This window comes from Oryza sativa, chromosome 10 (assembly GCF_034140825.1).
Source record: "Oryza sativa Japonica Group chromosome 10, ASM3414082v1".
NCBI classification, from domain to species: Eukaryota; Viridiplantae; Streptophyta; class Magnoliopsida; order Poales; family Poaceae; genus Oryza; species Oryza sativa.
The window spans coordinates 3,816,254-3,831,258 of NC_089044.1; the positions used below are offsets into that span (position 1 = coordinate 3,816,254).

The 15,005-nt window shown below is 36.2% G+C and overlaps 1 protein-coding gene and 1 long non-coding RNA gene across 2 annotated transcripts; one reads left to right on the forward strand and one right to left on the reverse strand.

The window, feature by feature from the left end:
• The first annotated feature begins 1,044 nt into the window (after positions 1-1,044).
• On the forward strand, positions 1,045-1,765 carry LOC136353497 (uncharacterized). The gene is made up of 2 exons (XR_010736865.1): positions 1,045-1,178; positions 1,284-1,765. It is a non-coding gene; the product is annotated as an uncharacterized lncRNA (long non-coding RNA).
• A 3,461-nt stretch (positions 1,766-5,226) lies between these two features.
• On the reverse strand, positions 5,227-15,005 carry LOC4348152 (alcohol dehydrogenase-like 4). Its single transcript, XM_015757258.3, has 10 exons — positions 14,870-15,005; positions 14,584-14,720; positions 14,242-14,291; positions 12,634-12,977; positions 11,384-11,466; positions 11,128-11,203; positions 6,134-6,195; positions 5,936-6,031; positions 5,654-5,815; positions 5,227-5,568 (listed from the first exon to the last, which is right to left on the reverse strand). The coding sequence occupies exons 1-10, from the start codon at positions 14,952-14,954 to the stop codon at positions 5,452-5,454; spliced, it is 1,212 nt and encodes a 403-aa protein (XP_015612744.1). The 5' UTR covers positions 14,955-15,005; the 3' UTR covers positions 5,227-5,451.

Below are 15,005 nucleotides of genomic sequence, written 5' to 3' on the forward strand. Positions count from 1 at the left end.
CAATACCTCCATCGTGTGCCATATGGAATCTCCATCAACCACGTGCATCAACTCTAGCCTAAGTATCCCACATGATCTCTGACCACCACGGACGTCGTCTTATCCCCAAGCTGACTCCCGGTCCATCACCGCAAATACTCTCCCGAGGCATTGAGTCACCTACACATGAAATAAACAAAGAAACCATATTCCGAGACCAACCTATCTCCAACTTGACTCATTAGTAGCAAACAACAGTATTACATACGTATAGTATCCATCTAGAAGCCATAATCATGAAATAATTACGGACATCCAAACAAACAACCCGAAACCGAAACCGACACAGAGTCGGCCGGTCAGACCACAGGTTGCACCGGTCTGACCGCGCAATACACGCCGGTCTGACCGGCAGCACATGCCCGGTCTGACCGGTCACATAAAATAACAGTACCTGTAATTCACTTGTAAATCCAATCATCTCCGAAACCACTTCGTGAATAAATTCCAAATAACAAAACCAATAATCTCCGACACCAATTGTTCATCACAGAATAATAATCAAAAACACATTTGATTTTAGTTCATCACAGAATAATAATCAAAAACACCTTTGATTTTACAGGGAATGCATAATTTTTTCTCTTCCATTTCACAGTTTATCGATTGTGGGTTCTAAATAAAAAATATGTTAATTACTTCTTGACTTACGCCATGAATCAATGACCAGTGTTTATCTTGCAAACCCAGTTAAGTTCTTACTTATCCTGAACATTTTTGTGATAGTATGTTGGTGAGCTAATCGGTTGGTCCCCTTTGTGTAGGTCGAACAAATAAGGAGGCCAGATTTTAAAGATTCAAATTTATTGTGTTTAGTTAAGCAACACAACTAGGTCAGCACTTAATCCCTTTTTTTTGTGTATGTATGGATATATTCCCTTTATTTATTTATTTGTACTACTTTAGCATAGCACTAGGCTGTCTTATATGGAAATGGATTGGTTCAATCTAAATGCATAAATATGCATTCCTTTTGAGCAAATGCAATTCCTATTTACTAGGCACTTCAATTTCAATTCTTGTTGCTTGGGCTTCTCGTGCAATTCCTACTTCTTCCTTTCCTTTCTTTTCCTTTCCTCCATTCTCGTGCTCGCTTCTTCAATTCGCTCTCTGTCCTACGGGCTCAGCCTCAGCTTCAGGTGAGCGAGTACTTCATCTCTGCTGACTGCTGCTTCAGCTTCGTTTTCTAGCTTCAGGTGATGCAGCGATATATACTGTATAATTGATGAAGAGCATGATGTTAGAGAGCACTTGATGGCCTCGGTAAAGATACGGGTGCGGGGGCTGGCTGATGCAGCGGCCGGAGGCGATCGAGCAACGAGGAGATTCTGCCCGGGGTGGTCATCTGCCTCAGCATGTCCGCGCGCTTCTCCTCCGCAACCTCTGCCACCGTCACCGACAGAGATAGGAGATGGGAGACAGCAGGGGCGAAGCGGCCCGGCCCCCTCCAACGATGATTATCATGCAGCGTTAGTGATGATGAGATTGAGACGTATATACTTCCTCTATTTTATATTTTATATTATAGGACTTAATTTCTAGCATTACCCATATTTATTTATATATATGTCAATGAATCTAGAAATATATATATGTGTATCTAGATTCATTAACATCTATATGAATGTGGGCAAAGTCTTATAACCTAAACGGAGGTAGTAGTTACTACGTTTTTTACGAATTTCTAAATTAAATGTGTGAAAGAAAAACCATGGAAATTCTAGAACTTTTGCCTGCCAATATAATAGACTATGATGAAGAGGGGAAAACGGATTGTTGTTTTATGCCTAGCTCATCTGCTATACTAGTGAGAGACTCCGCGCGCGTTGCTGCGGGACTTTCTCTATGATAAATAGAAAATGTTAGGTGCAAGATGCATTTGACTGCTTATATATATACGTAAATATATATTGTTCTAAAATTTGTGCATCACTTCAGCGTTAGATGCAACTTGATTTAAATACATCTTTCAACTTTTTCAAAAAACTTAGAAAAATTCATGTTTCCAAGTGCTGTTGGTTTGGGCCAGATCATTAGAAAGGAAGATTGATGAAATTCATCACTTCAATGCTTATAAACTTAGGCCTTTCAAGCCTTTTAGAAAAAATAGGAATTATAATTAATACTCGATAAATAACTAAAAAATTCATTTTATTGGTAGTAGTGAATAAGCATATGAAGAATGCTAGAAAGAGTAATGCATTAGAAAAATTTAAGTGTGTCATATCATGGTGAGAGGAAAGAAACAAAGAACACATGAGGAGGGGACAAAACAGTAGCATGAGTATTTGAATGGAGTTGTAACCATAATTTACGCACCATATGAGGAGCAAACACGGTAGCCTGGCATTAATTGGCAGTGAGCGAATGATATCAACAAAACCATCAGTGATTTGAAGCCTGTGATGGTAACTTTAGTAGAAAGAACAATACATTTGAAGCCTGTGATGGTAACTTAATTTAGTAGAAAGAACAATACATCGCGAAAACAAAGTAGAAAAGGTCACCAGCTATTGCATTGCTGGCTAGCAAAAGGTTTCACGATGAATTGTTCTGGGATGGCTAAGACATTTTATATGTTATGGACAGAAATATAAATGGGGACATCAAAAGGGAAGATGAAAGGAGAAGTCACGGAAAAAATTTCAATCGATGAATATGTGTAACGGTTCATTTTATTGGTAGTGCTAATTAAGGCATAAACTTGATTAAGACGAATGTTAGGAAGGCAAATTAAAGCAACGATATGTGCATGAACATAATTATCATAGGAGTTAGTATGAGGCCCACTAAAATTATTTTAGGACAGACTTAATAGATTGGTAATCTACGTATTGCATCCGTCGAGGTGGACGGTAATGATGAATTGAGAGAAGCTTAGGAGGAGATTGGGGATCAATAAATGGAATTAAGGACGACCTTTGATCTTCATGTCAGTGATGACGGGTTTTTTTTTGTTGTAATTGCTCTTTCAAGTGGTTTTGATGATGCAAAGTAGAGATTCAAACGTGCTGGATTTTAATAACAGTGGGCCAACGACGGGAAAGTGGAAGGCTGTTTAGGTGAACCTGCTTACATGGGCCTAATTGGTGTAGATGGTGGTGCCATGTGCAGTCTTGAAGCGTTGATTTAAGATCTAACGGTCTCAGCTAATTAGGGTGACGTGGCTCATCCTCAGAGCAGCTTTATAGCTAGTGGGTACCAACTATATATAGAAAGAAGAAAGAAGAGATACGTATAGAAATATTGCTACCTTATTCTAAAAATATCATGCCAACATCGTGAAAGTTGCACAAGAAAAAAATTACTCTAATACACAATCAGTCCTAAATTTTTGTGGATTGTCTTGATATATTTATTTAAGTAATACTCCCTTCGTATTTTAATGCATGACGCAGTTGACTTTGTGACCAACGTTTGACCATTCGTTTTATTTAAAAAATTTATATAAATATAAAAATATTTATGTCAAGTTTAAAGAACATTTGATAATGAATCAAGTCACAATAAAATAACTAACAATCATATAATTTTTTTTGAATAAAACGAATGGTCAAACGTTAAAAAAAAAACAACAGCGTCATACATTAACATATGGAGGTAGTACCTCATAAGTTAGTCCCCCATGTCTAGATCCTGCTTCACCACTTATGGGGGACAAAGAAGGAAATACTAATGACACGTCGGTCTCAATTTTATTTTTGCACAAAATAAGCGATAATGCTCTTCGTCGGTCGACCGACGGGGGTTGCAAAAAATTGGGCGCTCCCCCCATGGCCCCGCCTCCCACGCACGTGCATGCAGTATCCTAGGCCCCACCAAGATCTCTGTTCCCACCTGCCACGTGTCTCCACCAGATATTCCATTGCAACAAATAACCCACATATTTTAGAAACCCTCTATTAAGATAATTTGGTTTATTTTTTGTTCCACTAAAAATGTTTCACCTAGTGTACTCATAATGTTTCACTATGTATAGATCTAATGTTGCAATGAACTGAAATATTCCATTGCAACAAAAAAAACCCACATATTTTGGAAACCCCCTATTAAGGGAATTCGTTTTATTTTTTGTTCCACCAAAAAATATTTCACTATGTATGGATCAAATGTTGCATTGAACTGAAACATTTTTTTCGCTATTTGCTAAAACATTGTTTTTATATAAGGTGAAACAACACCCGATTTAAACAAGTGAAACATTTTCGATCTACTTAGTGAAACAATTCCGATATACCTGGTGGAACATCATGCAATATTTAAAAATAACTCAATAATAAGCTAAAAAAATTTCATCGGAATATATCCATATGTGGTCCTGTTTTGAAGATTTAATTGCAACGAATTTAATGGTGCAATCGGATCATGATTTGGATAAGTAATTTAAGAGAAAAATCAGTTTAAAATAGTTTTGCATATAAATCGGGCGTTGACGTTATGCTGACGTCAGTGTCCGATTTTTCTCCAAACCGATCGGACGCCCGACCTATAGACTCATCCCAAAATAAGTGCCACTTACAATGATGTTCGGATCAATACATCATGTAAGCACCATGTCGATCAATACTGCCATTCAAAACTATCGAATAATGACTCAATTTATTTATACTAGTTTTAAAAATTGAAGGTATGAAATATATTTGATTTTACGGTTGGAGGATGAGATTTAAACCATACCCTTATTTGAGGGACTTAAAGTGGACTTCTTCCAACAGTCTAAGATCAGAAAAGTACGAAGGCCCAGCCCTAGGAGGCCCAAGCTGCAGTTGACAGTGTAGCGCTAGCGGCCTAAACCGGCCTATGTGCACAGACGCTCTGTGCACTTTGGAATCGTTTCTGCAATTGGACGCTGTATTGTAATTTCTACTACTACATGTTTTATTTCTTTCAAACTGAAATTGTTGTTCGGTTTGAAAGTTCTCATCCATATTTGAGATCTTTGCAAATGTAAAACGGACACAAGCAATGGAGATCCCTAAATTCAAAAGAACATTTTACAATTATTGTGTAGGAAACCATGATAATAGTATACAGAAGAAACCTGTGCTAACTCTATTACAAATATCAACATTCAGACAGTTTTTTTGGTAGAGAACATTTATATGTAACTATAATAAAATTAGACTGTAACTCGTATGTAATAGATAAAAATGGTGTGTGGCCCTACTGACTAGCAACTCGAGCATGTATGTAACCAATCGTGTGCTCAATTCTCGCGACTGCACACCCACACTCACCTGTTACAAATATTAATACTGCATTCTACTAATTAACAATTTGTCTTTTCTTTAACGAAGTTCAACCCATTTTATGTACAAAACATACATGCATATGAAAATTATACACCTTGAAACCGCGAAAACATTTATGATTCATTTATTGTGTATTCAAATTTACAATCCACAAGTTTCATCAGACATGGAGCAGACATCTGAGTGACTTCCCCTCTTCCAGCAGCTGGAAAGCTTTGTTGATGTCGGCGAAGGGCAACTCTTGTGTTATGAACCCATCAAAATTTATGTTAATCTCCTGTTACAGAATCAAAATTACCATCCATTAAACATTTGCATTAATCTGACTCAATGAAATTGGTCAAAACAATTTCGGTACTTACACCCTGCATGCACTTCTCCACGATTTCAGGCAGCTGGGACTTTCCCTTGAAGTCACCAAAAACGCAGCCAGTGATCCGACGGCCGTCAAATAACTCCATTGGATGCAGCGGCAGCATCCTGGGCGTTGCATGGATCCCCAGCACAACGGTCAGGCCCCATCCCTGAATTCCATTTCATTCAGAATACAGGTTTAGTTTTAATGAAACAACGCAAATTTTTTCATAACTATTTGTATAGTTTTTCAAAGAGCGGTAAAAACACCGGATATTTTCACCGCTTACATCATGTGTGGAAACGAAGGCCTCCCGTAGAACATCGGTGATGCCGGTGCACTCGAAGCTGTAGTCGACACCGCCATCTGTCATCTCCATGATAACCTAAATATAAAATATCAGGACAATGTTTTGAAAAATGTTTAAATTGCCAACATAGGAAAACGAAGTTCAGTGTGGTTATGTAAGCGGCCAAATTATTTGTACCTCGTGGACAGGCTTGCCAGATGCCTTCGAGTTGATGAAGTCAGTGATGCCCATCTCTTTGCCTGCACAAACATTTCAGGCCGCCCATGCTTAGATGCAACCTAAGAAATTCATGATTTTTTTTACTGCAAAATGGGACTTCTAACTCCTACTATTGCATCTAGTGCAACTTTTTCAAAACAGAGATTGCTATTTTGTTGATAAATTTAAGCAGAGAATTTTGTTGAAGATTTGTGAAGACCTTGTAAACAGAGAACTCCCAGCTGGAGCAACTTTTTTTCTGTCCTTTCGGTTGATAGAGAAATGAACTTGAATTTTGTCAAAGATAAATAATGCCTCCATGGGACATACTTTGACTGAAAAACTATTGGAAAACGAACACGCCAAATTCCGCAGCAATGAACGAGACATGGTACGTCCTTTCTCCTATTTTCAACAAGAAAAATGGACAGATCTTGTATGAACTTATTTGTCACTTGTTGCTTCTGACAGTGAACAAAAGGAAGGCGTGCACGCCTAAAATAATTTTCAACTCGTGGCGTTTTCATGAAAAGTTGGATTATTTAGCATCTTCTGGAGCATGCGAAATATCAGACTGACAAGATTTTTCTCATTCACGATGTCATCCATATTACGATTATCAACCATTGACATTAGAAATTCAGAATTATTTATTATATGCAACGTCAGCAATAACTATGAGATCTAAGAACGAAAAGAGCTCGGTTCATTCTGTCATTTGTAATTGTTGAGGTTTATGTGGATTTTTTTCATGGTAAATTCAAATTCCTGTGCTTTAATTTGTTCAGTTACTTGTGCAGCTCAATAGTTTTGCTTAACCAATTTTGTTAGGTCTTACTCTCACTTGTTTAGGAATTATCAATCCACCAGTGAGAGAAATTGAACTAATATCACACTGTTTTGAAGGAATTCATGTAAAAACATAAATCAAAAAGAAATAAGTATAACCAATCTCTAAGGACGGAGCTTTTTTTAGAACTCATGCAGTTCTATCTATTATATACTAAAAGTCCATTAAACTTCCTACAAACGTTCCTAGACTGTCATGTGGCATCCTATAAACGCTCTAGAGTCGCCATGTATCACTCTAATAAAATAGTAAAAATCTGATCATTGATTTTCATTTAAATTAGTGGGCCCATTAATTTTGATCGTTAGATTTATCTTCAATCAAAGGAAAAAAAAATCTATGTCCGGAGTCCGGACGTCAGCCTTGGTGCGCATGTATGTATGATCCCTCCAACCATCGTTCCTCTCTTTTTTTTAATCCCCATAACAATTAAAATAAAATACTTTTTATGGGCCTAAAAAGCCCATTAACATATTAGATCTAGCCAACTCTTTATATATTCTCTCCTAATAAATAGTTTATTCAACATCATATAAATATTTTTAAACATATGTCCAGATTCGTTGCTCTTGGATATGTCACATCATATTCTAATTTGAGTTTTTATGGGACGGAGGGAGTATATAGTACTCTTAAATTAGATAAAATCTAAAAAAATAAAATCTTTTAAAAAAACATCCCAAACCTCCCTCCGCGCTCCCATGCAGCGTTAAAGCACATTAACCATCTTATAAATGTTTCTAAACCACCTAGTGACACTTCTAAATTAGAGAAAATCATAAAAATTTAAAAACAAAACATCCAACTATTGGTATCGACTTAAATCGTGGACATATCATTTAGGTTGTTATTAGATTTTTATTTTAAAAAACTCCCAAACCTCATTTCCTTCCTCCCTGCCCCTACAATGTTAAAGACTTAAAACTACATTAAACATCCTATAAATATTTCTAAACCACTAGGGGTCTCTTTTAAGTTTAAAAAAATCATACAAAATTATGAGAGGAAAAACAAAACATCCGACCGTAAACATCCAACACATAGGTTGTTAGAACAATCATTTTTTTATGAAAAAACACCCCCTCCCTCCCTTTCTGTCCCCGTGCGGTGTGTGTTGTTCCTTTTCTCTTATTTTTTATCTTTATTTATGATAACTAAAATTAAAATTATCTTTATGGAGAAAAAAACTATAAATGAACCTTCCACATGTAAGGTCTAAACAGGTATCCCACTGTCCATGTTCTTCTCTTTCTTCTCTTACTATAACTTGGAACAATATAAATTAAAATAATTATAACTTTTCAAATCATATATTCAACTTACGATCTGTTTGAACTATTATATTTTTAGTGAAATCAATACTTTCATATTCATATTGACTATATTTAAATGCCAACATAAAAATTACATTCTAGACCCACATCCATCTTGAGGCAAACACTAAATAAAAAAGATATTAAAATTCGTCATTGAAAATCGGAATATCCCACCTTAATTTTTAATAAAGCTGGTACACCCATTAGTTATATCTGGTTAGACACCTAACAACTTTCTATCAACTTAATTAAATTCTCTCAACATGTATATGGGGGCTATTTGCCCATACAATTTGATATTTGAGCTTTTTATCAATAAATGATCGACTTAGGAGATAAATAAATAATCTTTAAATGATCATAGCATCTAAATTATATATATGATCTATGAAGTCACTAATAAATTAGAGAAAAACTTTAAATGATATTGTTTTTAGTCATAATGTGTACCCCATCTAGCGTTATTTTTTTATAGACAACATATCATATTGATCGTATAAGCATGCGGGTTGCAACAAAGAATCTTAGTAGTGAAACAATGATGAGGTGGCCTTACCAATATAATGAGTCACTTCCATATAGGAATTAAAAATCATGTCATTTATTTAATTTTCGTAGAACTTGCTACGCTACATTGTAAACTCCTAACATTTAGTGTAGAACAATCTAGAAATGTGTATTTATTACATGACCTCTATTTTAATATTTCTTACTCTATTAAAGTGAGATAATTTAGAAGAGATGACTTTACCCCATGTCAGGTTGTAGGCTCAACCCACTTATGTTTTCAACCTAAATTGCAGAGATCAAATAATTTCAAAGTTGCTTCATAGAATGGAATTCTCCAAATTTCTTTAAAAAATGGACATGAAAATAAACAAATTTTATCTGTTTTTTTTAAAAATATGGTTTAAAAACCCATTCTAAATAGAAATATTCAAACTTTTAGCAGCGCTAATGGAATGAAAATATGTAAAACTTCAAATAGCATCTAACAAAAAAATTGGATATTTTGAGAAAATGTTTGGGGGTAAGTTATCTCTGTAGGAAATCAAAATACCCAAAATTTTCTCATAGGAACTACATATATTGTTTCGACAATACTTTCTCATAAATTGAGAAGTGTACTGACTCGAGTAATTTTAGTTTAGAATTTATGTGCTGCAAGGGTAATCAGAAGAAAATTATAACTAGCATTCAAAACATATTAAATAAGTTCATTTTTTGTTTAGATATAGTAAAAGAGTATTTTTTAAGACAAAGTCATCCACACATGGATATTCGTATAAAATTTTACGTACATTAAATAAGATGCACGCGCATATGCGCGGGCTACCTTCCTACTTAAAAATAAAAGCAAGTTTAGAAACACGGGGCATGAGTTATTTTTACATCTCCTTTAGAGATGGTGTTAGCATGTAAGCATTGGGGTCATATGACCCAAATGACTTCCCGCTAATGTCACTATTAATGCACATCAGCAATAGAAAAATGCTCATGTTTTGGGGTTTGTATCCTCTGCCATTCAAACTCGAATGGTAGAGAACTACAGTGATCCATAATGCCATTAGCTATTTTTAGCCATTGGATCAAGTATGGATGCACGAAATCAATTGCTACAGTAATCCCAGTAAAATAATTAATCAATTTTTCACTGTGATTTTTACTGTAAAGATGGTAAAACACTGTAGCATCCCTCACATTTTACTGTTTGCCTCGACATTTACCCCCTAATGGCGAGGATGCTAACCCTATGTTTTGATACCACTGTACCCCTTCAGGTTGATAATCCTTATCGTTTTGGACGAGGGCACATTCTTAAAAAAAAACGACAGTGACCATTATTTTTCATTATAATATGTATAAAATGTTAACAAATATATGATTTTTATTAAATTATTTTTTAAGACTAATATATACATGTAGTCACCATATTTGAAAGATAAATATTTTAAAAATGATTCATAATCAAAGATTCTAAAGTTTGACATCACTCTTGTCTAAAACGATAAATATTATCAGTCCGGGGAAGTATTTAAAGAGTGACAACAATAATATTATTTTCTAGATCTGCTACTGAAAGTCTCCCGATCGAAGGAGTCTGGAGTGTGATCGGTCCATAAAGGTTGGTCTCATATATACATTGCACAGGAACTTAAGATCGTCCTCAAGATAGAAGCTGCTCATAGGCTTATGGTCCGGTCAAAGAAAATAACACAATAACCAAATGAATCTATACGTCTGATTACGATGCTTTGTACGTTTATGGATAACTCAGTTGCAAGAACAGGTCTTAGATGATCTGTCTAGCACTCTCATGTTTTTTTTTTCTTTTTGGAAGTGGCATTGTGTGACTTGTGTCTCAGTTTACTCGGGTTAATCTACCACTAACTTGAAATTGACTAGCAAAATACTCACTAGGATATTGGATAACAAATGTACCTTTGAGCAATTAACAACTCATACCACGTGGAAAGTTCAAGAGTTCTTTTGCTCTGGATGCATCACTTGGAAAGTGACATGATGGTCATCAGTTGTCAAAATTACTATTGCATTTATAATTTCGTGATTATGCAAATTTTTCTATCTCAATCAACTGATCACTGATCGGGAAAATGGGGCCAGAAATTAGTTCGGTCACATCATATTCTAACGAGACCAATGTATTAATTAAATTCACGCTGGCACAAATTGAACGACAATTTTTTTTCTGCGGTGCATGACAAAGACGTAAAAATTGGCCAACTAAAGGAAAAAAAAAGTAAAAAAAGGAACAGCGGAAATATATACGTGGCTAAAATACGCACCTTTGGAGAATTTTTCAGGGTTTATGTCAACTCCGATGATTCGAGATGCTCCTCTCAATCTGGCACCTTCGGCAACCTAAAAGAATTTTAAAATAATCAAAATTTATTTTCTTTTGTTTGCCTTTTCGCATCCTAATTATTACAAACATATATTTTGTTGCCAAATGAAATGTACGTTATAAAAACGCTAGAAAACACATATTTGTAGAAAAAATATTTTATTGCCTGAGTATTTCTCAGTAACTAATTTACTTACCGCAAGACCAATGGCACCAAGCCCAAATATTGCCACTGTGGACCCCTTGGAGACGTTTGCAGTGTTCCATGCAGCTCCCACTCCTAATTAACAGCAAAATCATAAACAATTTTTAATTCATTATCTAAATGAACGATTGCTAATTAAATTCAAAACATTAAACTCTCACATTAAACTTTCAAGAAATCTACACTTCCATATATATGCAGTATCAATCAAACTTTAAGGCTTTCATTTTCACACATCGATATCACAATGATAGAAGCAAATGCCCACCATTATCATCTAAATTAATAAACAGGGATAAGTACCCAAAAAAATCAAATGGAGGGCCATGCTGCAGAGACCAATCTCTGTAGCATTGTGGGCTGGACATGGAGCTTGGTTTTGTTCAGTTTCAGAGTTGGACAGAGTAACCAATCTACTGGCATCCGTATCCAAGGTGTCCCATGCTGGACTGTTGGATTTCAAATAAAATCAAAGGAAACATCGATATCTAGTCGGCACTTGACAAGTCCATGAGTGTCCAGATGCATGCTAGCCAGTTTGTCCATGTGTCATGTTAATCCAGCTAGCTGAATTTCCATGTATTGACAGACAGCATCTCAACAAATTTTCTGTTCAAGATCATGGGTGCCCCTGCCTGTTTCTCCTTTATGGTTTATATATACTTTTATGTTGGCTTGTTAACTACTACCTCCGTCCCAAAATATAGCAATTTTTAGCTATGAATCTAGACACACATGTGTCCGTAGCTAAAATGGTTACATTTTGGGACGAAGGGAGTAGTGTATAGTTTATAAAACAGTGGTTGTAACTTCTAGGTTATAAGTTCAAGGAGATATAGTCGTAACTCCTGTCTCAAAAAATTAACTTGGCTCATCAGTGTAAGAGCAATTCATGTCATTTTAAAAAAAAAATCCTAATACAAAACTAAAATGCCTATTATTGAGTATATACTATCTCCATCCTAGAATAATTACATTTTTAGAGAAATAAAGACATATTAGCAACCAACACAATTTACCACTATTAATAATCACACTATATGTACACATTCCATACATACACTTGATTAAAAAGAAAGTTAAAAACCATTTTTAAATTTGATTAAAAGGAAGGTTGATCAGTCCCACCACAGCATAAATACATTTTTTTAACAAAATTTGAATGGTAGAAATACAATTATTCTGGAACGGAGATAGGACAATATTTTCTTCACTATATAGGACCAAGTCACGGTTGCTTACCTGTGGAGACCCCACAGCTGAGGAGACTCATCTTCTCCAAGGGAGCCTTAGGGTTGATCTTGACAGCGCAAGCGGAGTCAATCACAGTGTACTCAGCAAAGGTGGAAGTGTTGAGAAAATGGTAGACCGGGTTGCGTGCACCGGAGGAGCGGTCGATCATGGTGAACCTCGTGCCACCATCGGTGACCATGGTGCTCTTGAATGGGTTGACACGGTAGGTTTTGCATAGGTTGCTCTTGCTGGACTCGCAGTAGGTGCACGCACCACACTCGCCGGTGAAGATGGGGACAACATGATCTCCAGGGGCAAGATCCTCCACACCCTCTCCCACGCTCTCCACCACCCTGTTTTTTTAGTTGCATATTGCTATCAGGTGTTGTATAAAAATGGTAACGTCTTTAATGTGCCAAAAATATACTCTTTAGGATGAGTGCTTTTACTATGACAAGATGTATTCAGTTTTGTGAAAACATGCAAATATTCATTCCATTAAACATGAGAAATGGAGAGTAAAGTTGATTCTAGCGCAACCATGTAAAAACATTGTTAAAATTAATGATGAGCTCATTTGCGCTAAATAAAAAAAAGGATAAAGGTTTTACATTTCCCATAAACATCACTTGTATGTAGACTAGATTTATATGCCAAAGTGATCCGAAATTTTTTATTAAAATGAAATGGAACACAATTGATGAAAATATGTGAGGCTGGTACAAAGAATAATCAAGCATATGAGGTATCGTCTAATCCCATGTGAGCTAAGCTGGATTGTTGGACCTATGCTTTTGGGGAGCCGGCGTTCTATATATCGTCTTCATCTGCCAACTAACAATAATTAATTGTATTTGTATTTATTAACAACTGGTTATCTGTCACATGATCGATCTAATCGCCATACATCGATCCTACTTTATGTCAGACAAAAAAGATATCTCTAGCTTGTTGGCATGCACCAATTGTAATTAAGATCGAAAGCACGACCAGTTTCTGATCAAGCAACTCTAATAAATCCACTTATTAGCACGTGTCTGGTGTAACCCTGGTTATGTAGACATCATATCGGATTTTTTTTTATTTGCTTAATAATTCTTGGTTTCTTAAAAACCATCTTTTGGAGTATCTTGACGGTGATCTCTAATGTAGTACCATTAGGACGTCCAAGATGACTTTTCTTAAGATGAAGTTGACCATCATTTCACCATTAGCTTTTTTGCAAGCAAAGTCAAAAATGCAACATCACTTTATACAAAAGAAAAAAATTCAATTGCAACAGAAATTTCAGACTAGCCTTTTGGTCTTTCCTATATATATTAATTCTCTACTGAACTAAAGCTAAAAATCCTATTTCAACCACTTTTATCTTTCAGCCAGTTTAATTAATTGTTACATATATACTTACATAGTACCTAATTAATTTTCCTCAAGAACCTTTTTTTTGCATTTGCTTGTTCAAAACGAACATGCATGTAAATTAAAGCAACAGATGAATTTTCAAGAGCTTAGTTATTATAAAGAGAGGAAAAAACACAGAGAAAAATAACTTTTAACTAGAGAAAAAAGGAGGATAAAAATTAAAAGAGGGTGAAAGATCAAAGGTGTAGTACTCACCCTGCTGCCTCATGACCCAATATGCGAGGAAACTTTCGCTGAAGCTCGTTCTATCATCATCATCATCATCACGCCAGCCAAAACAGCAGCATCACATGAACAGACAGATTGAAGGACAAGGCAAGAATCAATCAATTAACAATGCTCGAGAAATAATTCAATTGTGTACATCTTTGATATAGAAGACAGAATTGTGTATGCTTTCCTTCATACAAAAGAAGTTAAGTAACTTAATTAGCAAAATTTCATGAACACGATTACTGCATATTCGTCTATCTTTTTATATACATCTCTCTATATATGTATTTGTATGTGTATATATATGTGTAGAAAGATATATACCTCTCCTTTCCAGGCGCTGAGGTCGGTATGGCAGATAGAGGTGAAGAGCACCTTGAGGCGCACCTCCATCCTCGCCGGCGGCGCCACCTCCACCTCCTCCATCACCAGCGCCTCGCCGGGGCCGTGCGCCACCGCCGCTGCACACGCATGATCGTCGTCGTCGATCGTCATCTCATCATCATCGATCACACCGGCCGGCCGGCAAGAAAAGCTTGCCGGCCGACGATGGCCGGAGAGGAGGACGAAGCTAGATATAGAAGGCGATCGATGTCGTTTTAATTCTCACCTTTGCATTTGATCGGCTTCCCTTTGGTGTCGGCGCCGGCGCCATTGGAGTGCAGGGCGCCGTTGCCGATGGCAGTGGCATCCATGGTGTTTCTTGCCTTTGACTTTCCGAGGAGAAATGTGGATTTCTTGATTGT